The sequence below is a fragment of the Heterodontus francisci genome, chromosome 9 (assembly GCF_036365525.1).
Source record: "Heterodontus francisci isolate sHetFra1 chromosome 9, sHetFra1.hap1, whole genome shotgun sequence".
NCBI lineage: Eukaryota > Metazoa > Chordata > Chondrichthyes > Heterodontiformes > Heterodontidae > Heterodontus > Heterodontus francisci.
Genome location: NC_090379.1, coordinates 4,569,304 through 4,583,153, shown reverse-complemented (window position 1 = coordinate 4,583,153; position 13,850 = coordinate 4,569,304). Strand labels below are relative to the sequence as shown.

At 45.2% G+C, this 13,850-nt stretch overlaps 2 protein-coding genes across 9 annotated transcripts in view; one reads left to right on the top strand and one right to left on the bottom strand.

Moving 5' to 3' along the window:
• LOC137373545 (craniofacial development protein 2-like) overlaps positions 1-13,850 on the top strand; it is a 99,819-nt gene that overhangs the window by 5,458 nt on the left and 80,511 nt on the right. The window lies entirely within an intron of this gene.
• The window catches only part of LOC137373543 (cholesterol 24-hydroxylase-like), a 100,080-nt gene that overhangs the window by 78,278 nt on the left and 7,952 nt on the right, over positions 1-13,850 (bottom strand). The window contains exon 4 of the mRNA XM_068038458.1: positions 10,080-10,153. Coding sequence (XP_067894559.1) covers positions 10,080-10,153 — 74 coding nt within the window. The remainder of the gene's footprint in view (positions 1-10,079; positions 10,154-13,850) is intronic.

Sequence of the window (13,850 nt, the reverse complement as noted above, 5' to 3'; positions counted from 1 at the left end):
TGATGGGGGTATATCAGAGTGTTACATGAGGGGTGTGGGGTATATTTGTGTGTTACAGTGACGTGGGGTATATCAGAGTGTTACATGAGGGGTGTGGGGTATATTTGTGTGTTACAGTGAAGTTGGGTATATCAGAGTGTTACATGAGGGGTGTGGGGTATATTTGTGTGTTACAGTGACGTGGGGTATATCAGAGTGTTACATGAGGGGTGTGGGGTATATTTGTGTGTTACAGTGATGGGGGTATATCAGAGTGTTACATGAGGGGTGTGGGGTATATTTGTGTGTTACAGTGACGTGGGGTATATCAGAGCGTTACATGAGGGGTGTGGGGTATATTTGTGTGTTACAGTGATGGGGGTATATCAGAGAGTTACATGAGGGGTGTGGGGTATATTTGTGTGTTACAGTGACGTGGGGTATATCAGAGTGTTACATGAGGGGTGTGGGGTATATTTGTGTGTTACAGTGAAGTTGGGTATATCAGAGTGTTACATGAGGGGTGTGGGGTATATTTGTGTGTTACAGTGAAGTTGGGTATATCAGAGTGTTACATGAGGGGTGTGGGGTATATTTGTGTGTTACAGTGAAGTTGGGTATATCAGAGTGTTACATGAGGGGTGTGGGGTATATTTGTGTGTTACAGTGAAGTTGGGTATATCAGAGTGTTACATGAGGGGTGTGGGGTATATTTGTGTGTTACAGTGACGTGGGGTATATCAGAGTGTTACATGAGGGGTGTGGGGTATATTTGTGTGTTACAGTGAAGTTGGGTATATCAGAGTGTTACATGAGGGGTGTGGGGTATATTTGTGTGTTACAGTGAAGTTGGGTATATCAGAGTGTTACATGAGGGGTGTGGGGTATATTTGTGTGTTACAGTGACGTGGGGTATATCAGAGTGTTACATGAGGGGTGTGGGGTATATTTGTGTGTTACAGTGAAGTTGGGTATATCAGAGTGTTACATGAGGGGTGTGGGGTATATTTGTGTGTTACAGTGAAGTTGGGTATATCAGAGTGTTACATGAGGGGTGTGGGGTATATTTGTGTGTTACAGTGACGTGGGGTATATCAGAGTGTTACATGAGGGGTGTGGGGTATATTTGTGTGTTACAGTGAAGTTGGGTATATCAGAGTGTTACATGAGGGGTGTGGGGTATATTTGTGTGTTACAGTGAAGTTGGGTATATCAGAGTGTTACATGAGGGGTGTGGGGTATATTTGTGTGTTACAGTGACGTGGGGTATATCAGAGTGTTACATGAGGGGTGTGGGGTATATTTGTGTGTTACAGTGAAGTTGGGTATATCAGAGTGTTACATGAGGGGTGTGGGGTATATTTGTGTGTTACAGTGAAGTTGGGTATATCAGAGTGTTACATGAGGGGTGTGGGGTATATTTGTGTGTTACAGTGACGTGGGGTATATCAGAGTGTTACATGAGGGGTGTGGGGTATATTTGTGTGTTACAGTGAAGTTGGGTATATCAGAGTGTTACATGAGGGGTGTGGGGTATATTTGTGTGTTACAGTGAAGTTGGGTATATCAGAGTGTTACATGAGGGGTGTGGGGTATATTTGTGTGTTACAGTGACGTGGGGTATATCAGAGTGTTACATGAGGGGTGTGGGGTATATTTGTGTGTTACAGTGAAGTTGGGTATATCAGAGTGTTACATGAGGGGTGTGGGGTATATTTGTGTGTTACAGTGAAGTTGGGTATATCAGAGTGTTACATGAGGGGTGTGGGGTATATTTGTGTGTTACAGTGACGTGGGGTATATCAGAGTGTTACATGAGGGGTGTGGGGTATATTTGTGTGTTACAGTGAAGTTGGGTATATCAGAGTGTTACATGAGGGGTGTGGGGTATATTTGTGTGTTACAGTGAAGTTGGGTATATCAGAGTGTTACATGAGGGGTGTGGGGTATATTTGTGTGTTACAGTGAAGTTGGGTATATCAGAGTGTTACATGAGGGGTGTGGGGTATATTTGTGTGTTACAGTGACGTGGGGTATATCAGAGTGTTACATGAGGGGTGTGGGGTATATTTGTGTGTTACAGTGACGTGGGGTATATCAGAGTGTTACATGAGGGGTGTGGGGTATATTTGTGTGTTACAGTGAAGTTGGGTATATCAGAGTGTTACATGAGGGGTGTGGGGTATATTTGTGTGTTACAGTGAAGTTGGGTATATCAGAGTGTTACATGAGGGGTGTGGGGTATATTTGTGTGTTACAGTGAAGTTGGGTATATCAGAGTGTTACATGAGGGGTGTGGGGTATATTTGTGTGTTACAGTGACGTGGGGTATATCAGAGTGTTACATGAGGGGTGTGGGGTATATTTGTGTGTTACAGTGAAGTTGGGTATATCAGAGTGTTACATGAGGGGTGTGGGGTATATTTGTGTGTTACAGTGAAGTTGGGTATATCAGAGTGTTACATGAGGGGTGTGGGGTATATTTGTGTGTTACAGTGACGTGGGGTATATCAGAGTGTTACATGAGGGGTGTGGGGTATATTTGTGTGTTACAGTGAAGTTGGGTATATCAGAGTGTTACATGAGGGGTGTGGGGTATATTTGTGTGTTACAGTGAAGTTGGGTATATCAGAGCGTTACATGAGGGGTGTGGGGTATATTTGTGTGTTACAGTGAAGTTGGGTATATCAGAGCGTTACATGAGGGGTGTGGGGTATATTTGTGTGTTACAGTGATGGGGGTATATCAGAGTGTTACATGAGGGGTGTGGGGTATATTTGTGTGTTACAGTGATGGGGGTATATCAGAGTGTTACATGAGGGGTGTGGGGTATATTTGTGTGTTACAGTGATGGGGGTATATCAGAGTGTTACATGAGGGGTGTGGGGTATATTTGTGTGTTACAGTGATGGGGGTATATCAGAGTGTTACATGAGGGGTGTGGGGTATATTTGTGTGTTACAGTGATGGGGGTATATCAGAGTGTTACATGAGGGGTGTGGGGTATATTTGTGTGTTACAGTGACGTGGGGTATATCAGAGCGTTACATGAGGGGTGTGGGGTATATTTGTGTGTTACAGTGACGTGGGGTATATCAGAGTGTTACATGAGGGGTGTGGGGTATATTTGTGTGTTACAGTGACGTGGGGTATATCAGAGTGTTACATGAGGGGTGTGGGGTATATTTGTGTGTTACAGTGATGGGGGTATATCAGAGTGTTACATGAGGGGTGTGGGGTATATTTGTGTGTTACAGTGATGGGGGTATATCAGAGTGTTACATGAGGGGTGTGGGGTATATTTGTGTGTTACAGTGATGGGGGTATATCAGAGCGTTACATGAGGGGTGTGGGGTATATTTGTGTGTTACAGTGATGGGGGTATATCAGAGTGTTACAATGAGGGGTGTGGGGTATATCAGAGTGTTACAGTGAAGCGTGTGGGATATATCGCAATGTTACAGTGAGGGGTGTGGGGTATATCAGTAATACAGTGAGGGGTGTGGGGTATATCAGAGTGTTACAATGAGGGGTGTGGGGTATATCAGAGTGTTGCAGTGAGGTGAGCGGGGAGTATCAGTGTTACAGTGAGGGGTATGGGTATATCAGTAATACAATGAGGGGTGTCGGGTATATATGAGTGTTACAGTGAGGGGTGTGGGTATATCGGAGTGTTACAGTGAGGGGGTGTGGGTATATCAGGGTGTTACAGTGAGGGGGTGTGGGTATATCAGGGTGTTACAGTGAGGGGTGTGGGTATATCGGAGTGTTACAATGAGGGGGTGTGGGTATATCAGGGTGTTACAGTGAGGGGTGTGGAGTACATCAGGGTGTTACAGTGAGGGGTGTGGGTATATCAGGGTGTTACAGTGAGGGGTGTGGAGTAAATCAGGGTGTTACAGTGAGGGGTGTGGGATGTATCAGTGTTACAGTGAGGAATGTGGGTATATCTGAATGTTACAGTGAGGAGTGTTGGATATATCAAAGTTTTGCATTGAGGGGTATGGGGTATATCTGAGTGTTACAGTGAGGAGTGTAGGAGAGATAAGAGTGTTACAGTGAGGGGTGTGGGGTATATCGGAGTGTTACAGTGAGGGATGTGGGGTATATCTGAGTGTTACAGTGAGGGGTGTGGGGTATATCAGAGTGTTACAGTGAGGGATGTGGGGTATATCTGAGTGTTACAGTGAGGGGTGTGCGGTATATCAGAGTGTTACAGTGAGGGATGTGGGGTATATCTGAGTGTTACAGTGAGGGGTGTGGGGTATATCAGAGTGTTACAGTGAGGGATGTGGGGTATATCTGAGTGTTACAGTGAGGGGTGTGGGGTATATCAGTGTTACAGTGAGGGATGTGGGGTATATCAGAGTGTTACAGTGAGGGATGTGAGGTATATCTGAGTGTTACAGTGAGGGGTGTGGTATATATCAGAATGTTTCAGTGAGTGGTGTAGGATATATAAGTGTTACAGTGAGGGGTGTGGGGTATATCAGTAATACAATGATGGATGTGGGATATATAAGAGTGTTACAGTGAGGGGTGTGGGGTATATCAGAGTGTTACAGTGAAGCCTGTGGTGTGTATCAGTGTTACAGTGAGGGATGTGGGGTATCTCAGGGGGTTACAGCAAAGGGTGTGCGGTATATCAATGTTACAGTGAGGGATGTGGGGCAATCAGTGTGTTACAGTGAGGGGTGTGGGGTATATCAGGTTGTTACAGTGAGAGGTGTGGGATACGTGGGGTATATCAGAGTGTTACATGAGGGGTGTGGGGTATATTTGTGTGTTACAGTGAAGTGGGGTATATCAGAGCGTTACATGAGGGGTGTGGGGTATATTTGTGTGTTACAGTGAAGTTGGGTATATCAGAGTGTTACATGAGGGGTGTGGGGTATATTTGTGTGTTACAGTGACGTGGGGTATATCAGAGCGTTACATGAGGGGTGTGGGGTATATTTGTGTGTTACAGTGAAGTTGGGTATATCAGAGTGTTACATGAGGGGTGTGGGGTATATTTGTGTGTTACAGTGAAGTTGGGTATATCAGAGTGTTACATGAGGGGTGTGGGGTATATTTGTGTGTTACAGTGAAGTTGGGTATATCAGAGTGTTACATGAGGGGTGTGGGGTATATTTGTGTGTTACAGTGAAGTTGGGTATATCAGAGTGTTACATGAGGGGTGTGGGGTATATTTGTGTGTTACAGTGAAGTTGGGTATATCAGAGTGTTACATGAGGGGTGTGGGGTATATTTGTGTGTTACAGTGACGTGGGGTATATCAGAGCGTTACATGAGGGGTGTGGGGTATATTTGTGTGTTACAGTGACGTGGGGTATATCAGAGCGTTACATGAGGGGTGTGGGGTATATTTGTGTGTTACAGTGAAGTTGGGTATATCAGAGTGTTACATGAGGGGTGTGGGGTATATTTGTGTGTTACAGTGACGTGGGGTATATCAGAGTGTTACATGAGGGGTGTGGGGTATATTTGTGTGTTACAGTGATGGGGGTATATCAGAGTGTTACATGAGGGGTGTGGGGTATATTTGTGTGTTACAGTGAAGTTGGGTATATCAGAGTGTTACATGAGGGGTGTGGGGTATATTTGTGTGTTACAGTGACGTGGGGTATATCAGAGTGTTACATGAGGGGTGTGGGGTATATTTGTGTGTTACAGTGAAGTTGGGTATAACAGAGTGTTACATGAGGGGTGTGGGGTATATTTGTGTGTTACAGTGAAGTTGGGTATATCAGAGTGTTACATGAGGGGTGTGGGGTATATTTGTGTGTTACAGTGAAGTTGGGTATATCAGAGTGTTACATGAGGGGTGTGGGGTATATTTGTGTGTTACAGTGACGTGGGGTATATCAGAGTGTTACATGAGGGGTGTGGGGTATATTTGTGTGTTACAGTGACGTGGGGTATATCAGAGTGTTACATGAGGGGTGTGGGGTATATTTGTGTGTTACAGTGAAGTTGGGTATATCAGAGTGTTACATGAGGGGTGTGGGGTATATTTGTGTGTTACAGTGAAGTTGGGTATATCAGAGTGTTACATGAGGGGTGTGGGGTATATTTGTGTGTTACAGTGAAGTTGGGTATATCAGAGTGTTACATGAGGGGTGTGGGGTATATTTGTGTGTTACAGTGACGTGGGGTATATCAGAGTGTTACATGAGGGGTGTGGGGTATATTTGTGTGTTACAGTGAAGTTGGGTATATCAGAGTGTTACATGAGGGGTGTGGGGTATATTTGTGTGTTACAGTGAAGTTGGGTATATCAGAGTGTTACATGAGGGGTGTGGGGTATATTTGTGTGTTACAGTGACGTGGGGTATATCAGAGTGTTACATGAGGGGTGTGGGGTATATTTGTGTGTTACAGTGAAGTTGGGTATATCAGAGTGTTACATGAGGGGTGTGGGGTATATTTGTGTGTTACAGTGAAGTTGGGTATATCAGAGCGTTACATGAGGGGTGTGGGGTATATTTGTGTGTTACAGTGAAGTTGGGTATATCAGAGCGTTACATGAGGGGTGTGGGGTATATTTGTGTGTTACAGTGAAGTTGGGTATATCAGAGTGTTACATGAGGGGTGTGGGGTATATTTGTGTGTTACAGTGATGGGGGTATATCAGAGTGTTACATGAGGGGTGTGGGGTATATTTGTGTGTTACAGTGATGGGGGTATATCAGAGTGTTACATGAGGGGTGTGGGGTATATTTGTGTGTTACAGTGAAGTTGGGTATATCAGAGTGTTACATGAGGGGTGTGGGGTATATTTGTGTGTTACAGTGACGTGGGGTATATCAGAGTGTTACATGAGGGGTGTGGGGTATATTTGTGTGTTACAGTGACGTGGGGTATATCAGAGTGTTACATGAGGGGTGTGGGGTATATTTGTGTGTTACAGTGAAGTTGGGTATATCAGAGTGTTACATGAGGGGTGTGGGGTATATTTGTGTGTTACAGTGAAGTTGGGTATATCAGAGTGTTACATGAGGGGTGTGGGGTATATTTGTGTGTTACAGTGAAGTTGGGTATATCAGAGTGTTACATGAGGGGTGTGGGGTATATTTGTGTGTTACAGTGACGTGGGGTATATCAGAGTGTTACATGAGGGGTGTGGGGTATATTTGTGTGTTACAGTGAAGTTGGGTATATCAGAGTGTTACATGAGGGGTGTGGGGTATATTTGTGTGTTACAGTGAAGTTGGGTATATCAGAGTGTTACATGAGGGGTGTGGGGTATATTTGTGTGTTACAGTGACGTGGGGTATATCAGAGTGTTACATGAGGGGTGTGGGGTATATTTGTGTGTTACAGTGAAGTTGGGTATATCAGAGTGTTACATGAGGGGTGTGGGGTATATTTGTGTGTTACAGTGAAGTTGGGTATATCAGAGCGTTACATGAGGGGTGTGGGGTATATTTGTGTGTTACAGTGAAGTTGGGTATATCAGAGCGTTACATGAGGGGTGTGGGGTATATTTGTGTGTTACAGTGAAGTTGGGTATATCAGAGTGTTACATGAGGGGTGTGGGGTATATTTGTGTGTTACAGTGATGGGGGTATATCAGAGTGTTACATGAGGGGTGTGGGGTATATTTGTGTGTTACAGTGATGGGGGTATATCAGAGTGTTACATGAGGGGTGTGGGGTATATTTGTGTGTTACAGTGATGGGGGTATATCAGAGTGTTACATGAGGGGTGTGGGGTATATTTGTGTGTTACAGTGATGGGGGTATATCAGAGTGTTACATGAGGGGTGTGGGGTATATTTGTGTGTTACAGTGATGGGGGTATATCAGAGTGTTACATGAGGGGTGTGGGGTATATTTGTGTGTTACAGTGACGTGGGGTATATCAGAGCGTTACATGAGGGGTGTGGGGTATATTTGTGTGTTACAGTGACGTGGGGTATATCAGAGTGTTACATGAGGGGTGTGGGGTATATTTGTGTGTTACAGTGACGTGGGGTATATCAGAGTGTTACATGAGGGGTGTGGGGTATATTTGTGTGTTACAGTGATGGGGGTATATCAGAGTGTTACATGAGGGGTGTGGGGTATATTTGTGTGTTACAGTGATGGGGGTATATCAGAGTGTTACATGAGGGGTGTGGGGTATATTTGTGTGTTACAGTGATGGGGGTATATCAGAGTGTTACATGAGGGGTGTGGGGTATATTTGTGTGTTACAGTGATGGGGGTATATCAGAGTGTTACATGAGGGGTGTGGGGTATATTTGTGTGTTACAGTGATGGGGGTATATCAGAGTGTTACATGAGGGGTATGGGGTATATTTGTGTGTTACAGTGATGGGGGTATATCAGAGTGTTACATGAGGGGTGTGGGGTATATTTGTGTGTTACAGTGACGTGGGGTATATCAGAGTGTTACATGAGGGGTGTGGGGTATATTTGTGTGTTACAGTGACGTGGGGTATATCAGAGTGTTACATGAGGGGTGTGGTGTATATTTGTGTGTTACAGTGACGTGGGGTATATCAGAGTGTTACATGAGGGGTGTGGGGTATATTTGTGTGTTACAGTGACGTGGGGTATATCAGAGTGTTACATGAGGGGTGTGGGGTATATTTGTGTGTTACAGTGATGGGGGTATATCAGAGTGTTACATGAGGGGTGTGGGGTATATTTGTGTGTTACAGTGATGGGGGTATATCAGAGTGTTACATGAGGGGTGTGGGGTATATTTGTGTGTTACAGTGATGGGGGTATATCAGAGTGTTACATGAGGGGTGTGGGGTGTATTTGTGTGTTACAGTGATGGGGGTATATCAGAGTGTTACATGAGGGGTGTGGGGTATATTTGTGTGTTACAGTGATGGGGGTATATCAGAGTGTTACATGAGGGGTGTGGGGTATATTTGTGTGTTACAGTGACGTGGGGTATATCAGAGTGTTACATGAGGGGTGTGGGGTATATTTGTGTGTTACAGTGATGGGGGTATATCAGAGTGTTACATGAGGGGTGTGGGGTATATTTGTGTGTTACAGTGATGGGGGTATATCAGAGTGTTACATGAGGGGTGTGGGGTATATTTGTGTGTTACAGTGACGTGGGGTATATCAGAGTGTTACATGAGGGGTGTGGGGTATATTTGTGTGTTACAGTGATGGGGGTATATCAGAGTGTTACATGAGGGGTGTGGGGTATATTTGTGTGTTACAGTGACGTGGGGTATATCAGAGTGTTACATGAGGGGTGTGGGGTATATTTGTGTGTTACAGTGATGGGGGTATATCAGAGTGTGACATGAGGGGTGTGAGTTAATGCAAAATGCATTACAGTGAGGGTTGTGGGGTACAGAGAGTATTACTGCAAGGGACAGCATCCACTCTTGGGCTGATAGGTTGCAAGTAATCTTTGAGCCACACAGCTGCTAGGCAATGACCATCTCCAACAAGACAGAATGTAATCACCTCCCTTTGACATTTAATGGCATTACCATTGAAGAATCCCCCACTTTCAACATCCTGGGGCCACCAATGACCGGAAGCTTAACTGGGCAAACATGTACCGTGGCTATCGGAGCCGGTCAAAGGCTGGGAATTTTGCGCCGAGTTTTCCCAAAGTCTTTTCATCACCTTCAACTCACAAATTAAGGAGTCTTTACTTGTCACTTCAACAACACTCAAGAAGCTCGACACCATCCAAGACAAAGCAGCCTGCTTGATCAGCACCCCATCCACCACCTTTAACATTCACTCCCTCCACCACCGACGCACAGTGGCAGCAGTGTGCACCATATACAAGATGCACTGCAGCAACTCACCATGGTTCCTTCAACAGCACCTTCCAACCCACAACTCTACCACTTAGAAGGACAAGGGCAGCAGATGCATGGGAACACCACCACCTGCAAGTTCCCCTCCAAGTCACAAACCATCCTGACTTGGAACTATACCGCCAATCCTTCAAACTCTCGCTGCAGCACTGTGGATTCAACATAAGGACTGCACCAGTTAGAGAATGCAGTCCACCACTACCTTCTCAAGGGGCAGCTTGGGATGGGCAACAAATACTGGTCTTGAATTAAATTTTTTAAAACGACTGTTGAGTGCAGATCCACACACCTTTTACCAAAGAGGTTGAACATGCGATCGTATGTGTAAGTGTCTTTAGGATATTTTGATGACATCAAGAATTCCTGCAACAAAAAATGTATTATTGAACAGTGATATGTTGGTAGTACATTCATTTTCCAGGTATACATTATCTTAAACCTCTTCACTGCTGGAGCCGAAAAGGTGAGAGCTTTCTGCCAGCTGAAACCCCCTTTGCTACAGACTGGCAGGTTTGAGGCACCAGGTGTTTTCAACTCATATTGCTTCCACATCTGGCCTAGCGACATCTGCAGCATCTGGCTCAGAGTTGGAACTTCAGGGTGGAGAGAACAATGGGCCTCAACAGTATTGAGAAAAGTACCGGGGCCCCCCTGATGGGCTGTCTGTGTGTGGAGGTTCGGCATGGACCCCGCTGTGATCATTGTAAAGCCTGTCGGCAATCAGCACCTGGACTCACACATGGGGAATGGACACTTGGGTGAAATACTGGTACCACTTCACAATGCAGTTTTTCACCCCTTCTCTCAAAGAAACATAGAAACATAGAAAATAGAAGCAGGAGTAGGCCATTCGGCCCTTCGAGCCTGTTCCACCATTCATTATTATCATGGCTGATCATCCAACTCAGTAACCTGTTCCCGCTTTCCCCCGATATCCTTCGATCTCTTTAGACCCAAGAGCTATATCTAACTCCTTCTTGAAAACATACAATGTTTTGGCCTCAACTGCTTTCTGAGGTAGCAAATTCCACAGGTTCACCACTCTCTGGGTGAAGAAATTTCTCTTCATCTCAGTCCTGAAAGGTTTACCCCTGTATCCTTAGACTATGACCCCTGGTTCTGGACTCCTCCACCATTGGGAACATCCTTCCTGCATCTACCCTGTCAAGTCCTGTTAGAATTTTATAGGTTTCTATGAGATCTCCCCCCCACTCTTCTGAACTCCAGCGAATATAATCCTAACCGACTCAATCTCTCCTCATACGTCAGTCCCACCATCCCAGGAATCAGTCTGGTAAAAGCCTTCGCAGAAGTCCCTCTATAGCAAGAACATCCTTCCTCAGAGAAGGAGACCAGATAAGGTGACCATAATTCCATAAGTTTTAAGATACTTGTGGATAAGGATAAGAGTAGTCCTCGGGTGAAGGTGCTAAATTGGGGGAAGGCTAATTATAACAATATTAGGCAGGAACTGAAGAATTTAGATTGGGGGCGGCTGTTTGAGGGTAAATCAACATCTGACATGTGGGAGTCTTTCAAACCTCAGTTGATTAGAATCCAGGACCAGCATGTTCCTGTGAGGAAGAAGGATAAGTTTGGCAAGTTTCGGGAACCTTGGATAACGCGGGATATTGTGAGCCTCGTCAAAAAGAAAAAGGAAGCATTCGAAAGGGCTGGAAGGCTAGGAACAGACGAATCCCTTGAGGAATATAAAGACAGTAGAAAGGAACTTAAGCAAGGAGTCAGGAGGGCTAAAAGGGGTCATGAAAAGTCATTGGCAAACAGGATTAAGGAAAATCCCAAGGCTTTTTATACATATATAAAGAGCAAGAGGGTAACTAGGGAAAGGGTTGGCCCGCTCAAGGACAGAGAAGGGAATCTATGTGTGGAGCCAGAGGAAATGGGCGAGGTACTAAATGAGTACTTTGCATCAGTATTCACCAAAGAGAAGGACTTGGTGGATGATGAGCCGAGGGAAGGGAGTGTAGATAGTCTCAGTCATCTCATTATCAAAAAGGAGGAGGTGTTGGGTGTCTTGCAAAGCATTAAGGTAGATAAGTCCCCAGGGTCTGATGGGATCTACCCTAGAATACTGAGGGAGGCAAGGGAGGAAATTGCTGGGGCCTTGACAGAAATCTTTGCATTCTCATTGGCTACAGGTGAGGTCCCAGAGGACTGGAGAATAGCCAATGTTGTTCCTTTGTTTAAGAAGGGTAGCAAGGATAATCTTGGAAATAAGAGGCCGGTGAGCTTTACGTCAGTGGTAGGGAAATTATTAGAGAGGATTCTTCGGGACAGGATTTACTCCCATTTGGAAACAAACAAACTTATTAGCGAGAGGCAGCATGGTTTTGTGAAGGGGAGGTCCTGCTCACTAATTTGATTGAGTTTTTTGAGTAAGTGACAAAGATGATTGATGAGGGAAGGGCGGTGGATGTTATCTATATGGATTCAGTAAAGCCTTTGACAAGGTCCCTCATGGCAGACTGGTACAAAAGGTGAAGTCACACGGGATCAGAGCTGGTAAGATGGATACAGAACTGGCTCAGTCATAGAAGACAGAGGGTAGCAGTGGAAGGGTGCTTTTCTGAATGGAGGGATGTGACTAGTGGTGTTCCGCAGGGATCAGTGCTGGGACCTTTGCTCGTTGTAGTATATATAAATGATTTGGAGGAAAATGCAGCTGGTCTGATTGGTAAGTTTGCGGACGACACAAAGGTTGGTGGAGTTGCAGATAATGATGAGGATTGTCAGAGGATACAGCAGGATATAGATCGGTTGGAGTCTTGGGCGGAGAAATGGCAGATGGAGTTTAATCCGGACAAATGTGAGGTAATGCATTTTGGAAGATCTAATGCAGGTGGGAAGTATACAGTAAATGGCAGAACCCTGAGGAGTATTGACAGGCAGAGAGATCTGGGCGTACAGGTCCACAGGTCACTGAAACTGACAATGCAGGTGGATAAGGTAGTTAAGAAGGCATACGGCATGCTTGCCTTCATCGGTCGGGGCACAGAGTATAAAAATTGGCAAGTCATGCTGCAGCTGTACAGAACTTTAGTCAGGCCACACTTAGAATATTGCGTGCAATTCTGGTCGCCACACTACCAGAAGGACGTGGAGGCTTTGGAGAGGGTACAGAAGAGGTTTACCAGGATGTTGCCTGGTCTGGAGGGCATTAGCTATGAGGAGAGGTTGGATAAACTCGGATTGTTTTCACTGGAACGACGGAGGTGGAGGGGTGACATGATAGAGGTTTACAAAGTTATGAGCGGCATGGACAGAGTGGATAGTTAGAATCTTTTTCCCAGGGTGGAAGAGTCAGTTACTAGGGGACATAGGTTTAAGGTGCGAGGGGCAAAGTTTAGAGGGGATGTGCGAGGCAAGTTCTTTACACAGAGGGTGGTGAGTGCCTGGAACTTGCTGCCGGGGGAGATGGTGGAAGCAGGTACGATAATGATGTTTAAGAGGCAGCTTGACAAATACATGAATAGGATGGGAATAGAGGGATATGGTCCCTGGAAGTGCAGAAGGTTTTAGTTTAGGCAGGCATCAAGATCAGCGCAGGCTTGGAGGGCCGAATGGCCTGTTCCTGTGCTGTACTGTTCTTTGTTCTTTGTTCAAAACTGCACACAATATTCCAGGTGTGGCCTCACCAAGGCAGTGTATAATTGCAGCAAGACATCCCTGCTCCTGTACTCGAATCCTCTCGCTATGAAGACCAACATACCATTTGCCTTTTTTACCGCCTGTTGCACCTGCATGTTTACCTTCAGCGACTGGTGTACGAGAACACCCAGGTCTCGTTGCATATTCTCCTCTCTCAGTTTATAGCCGTTCAGATAATAATCTGCCTTCCTGTTTTTGCTACCAAAGTGGATAACCTCACATTTATCCACATTTACTGCATCTGCCATGCATTAGCCCACTCACTCAACTTGTCCAAATCACCCTGAATCCTCTCTGCATCCTCCTCACAACTCACCCTCCCACCCAGTTTTGCGCCACCTGCAAATTTGGAGATATTACATTTAGTTCCCTCATCTAACTCATTAATGTA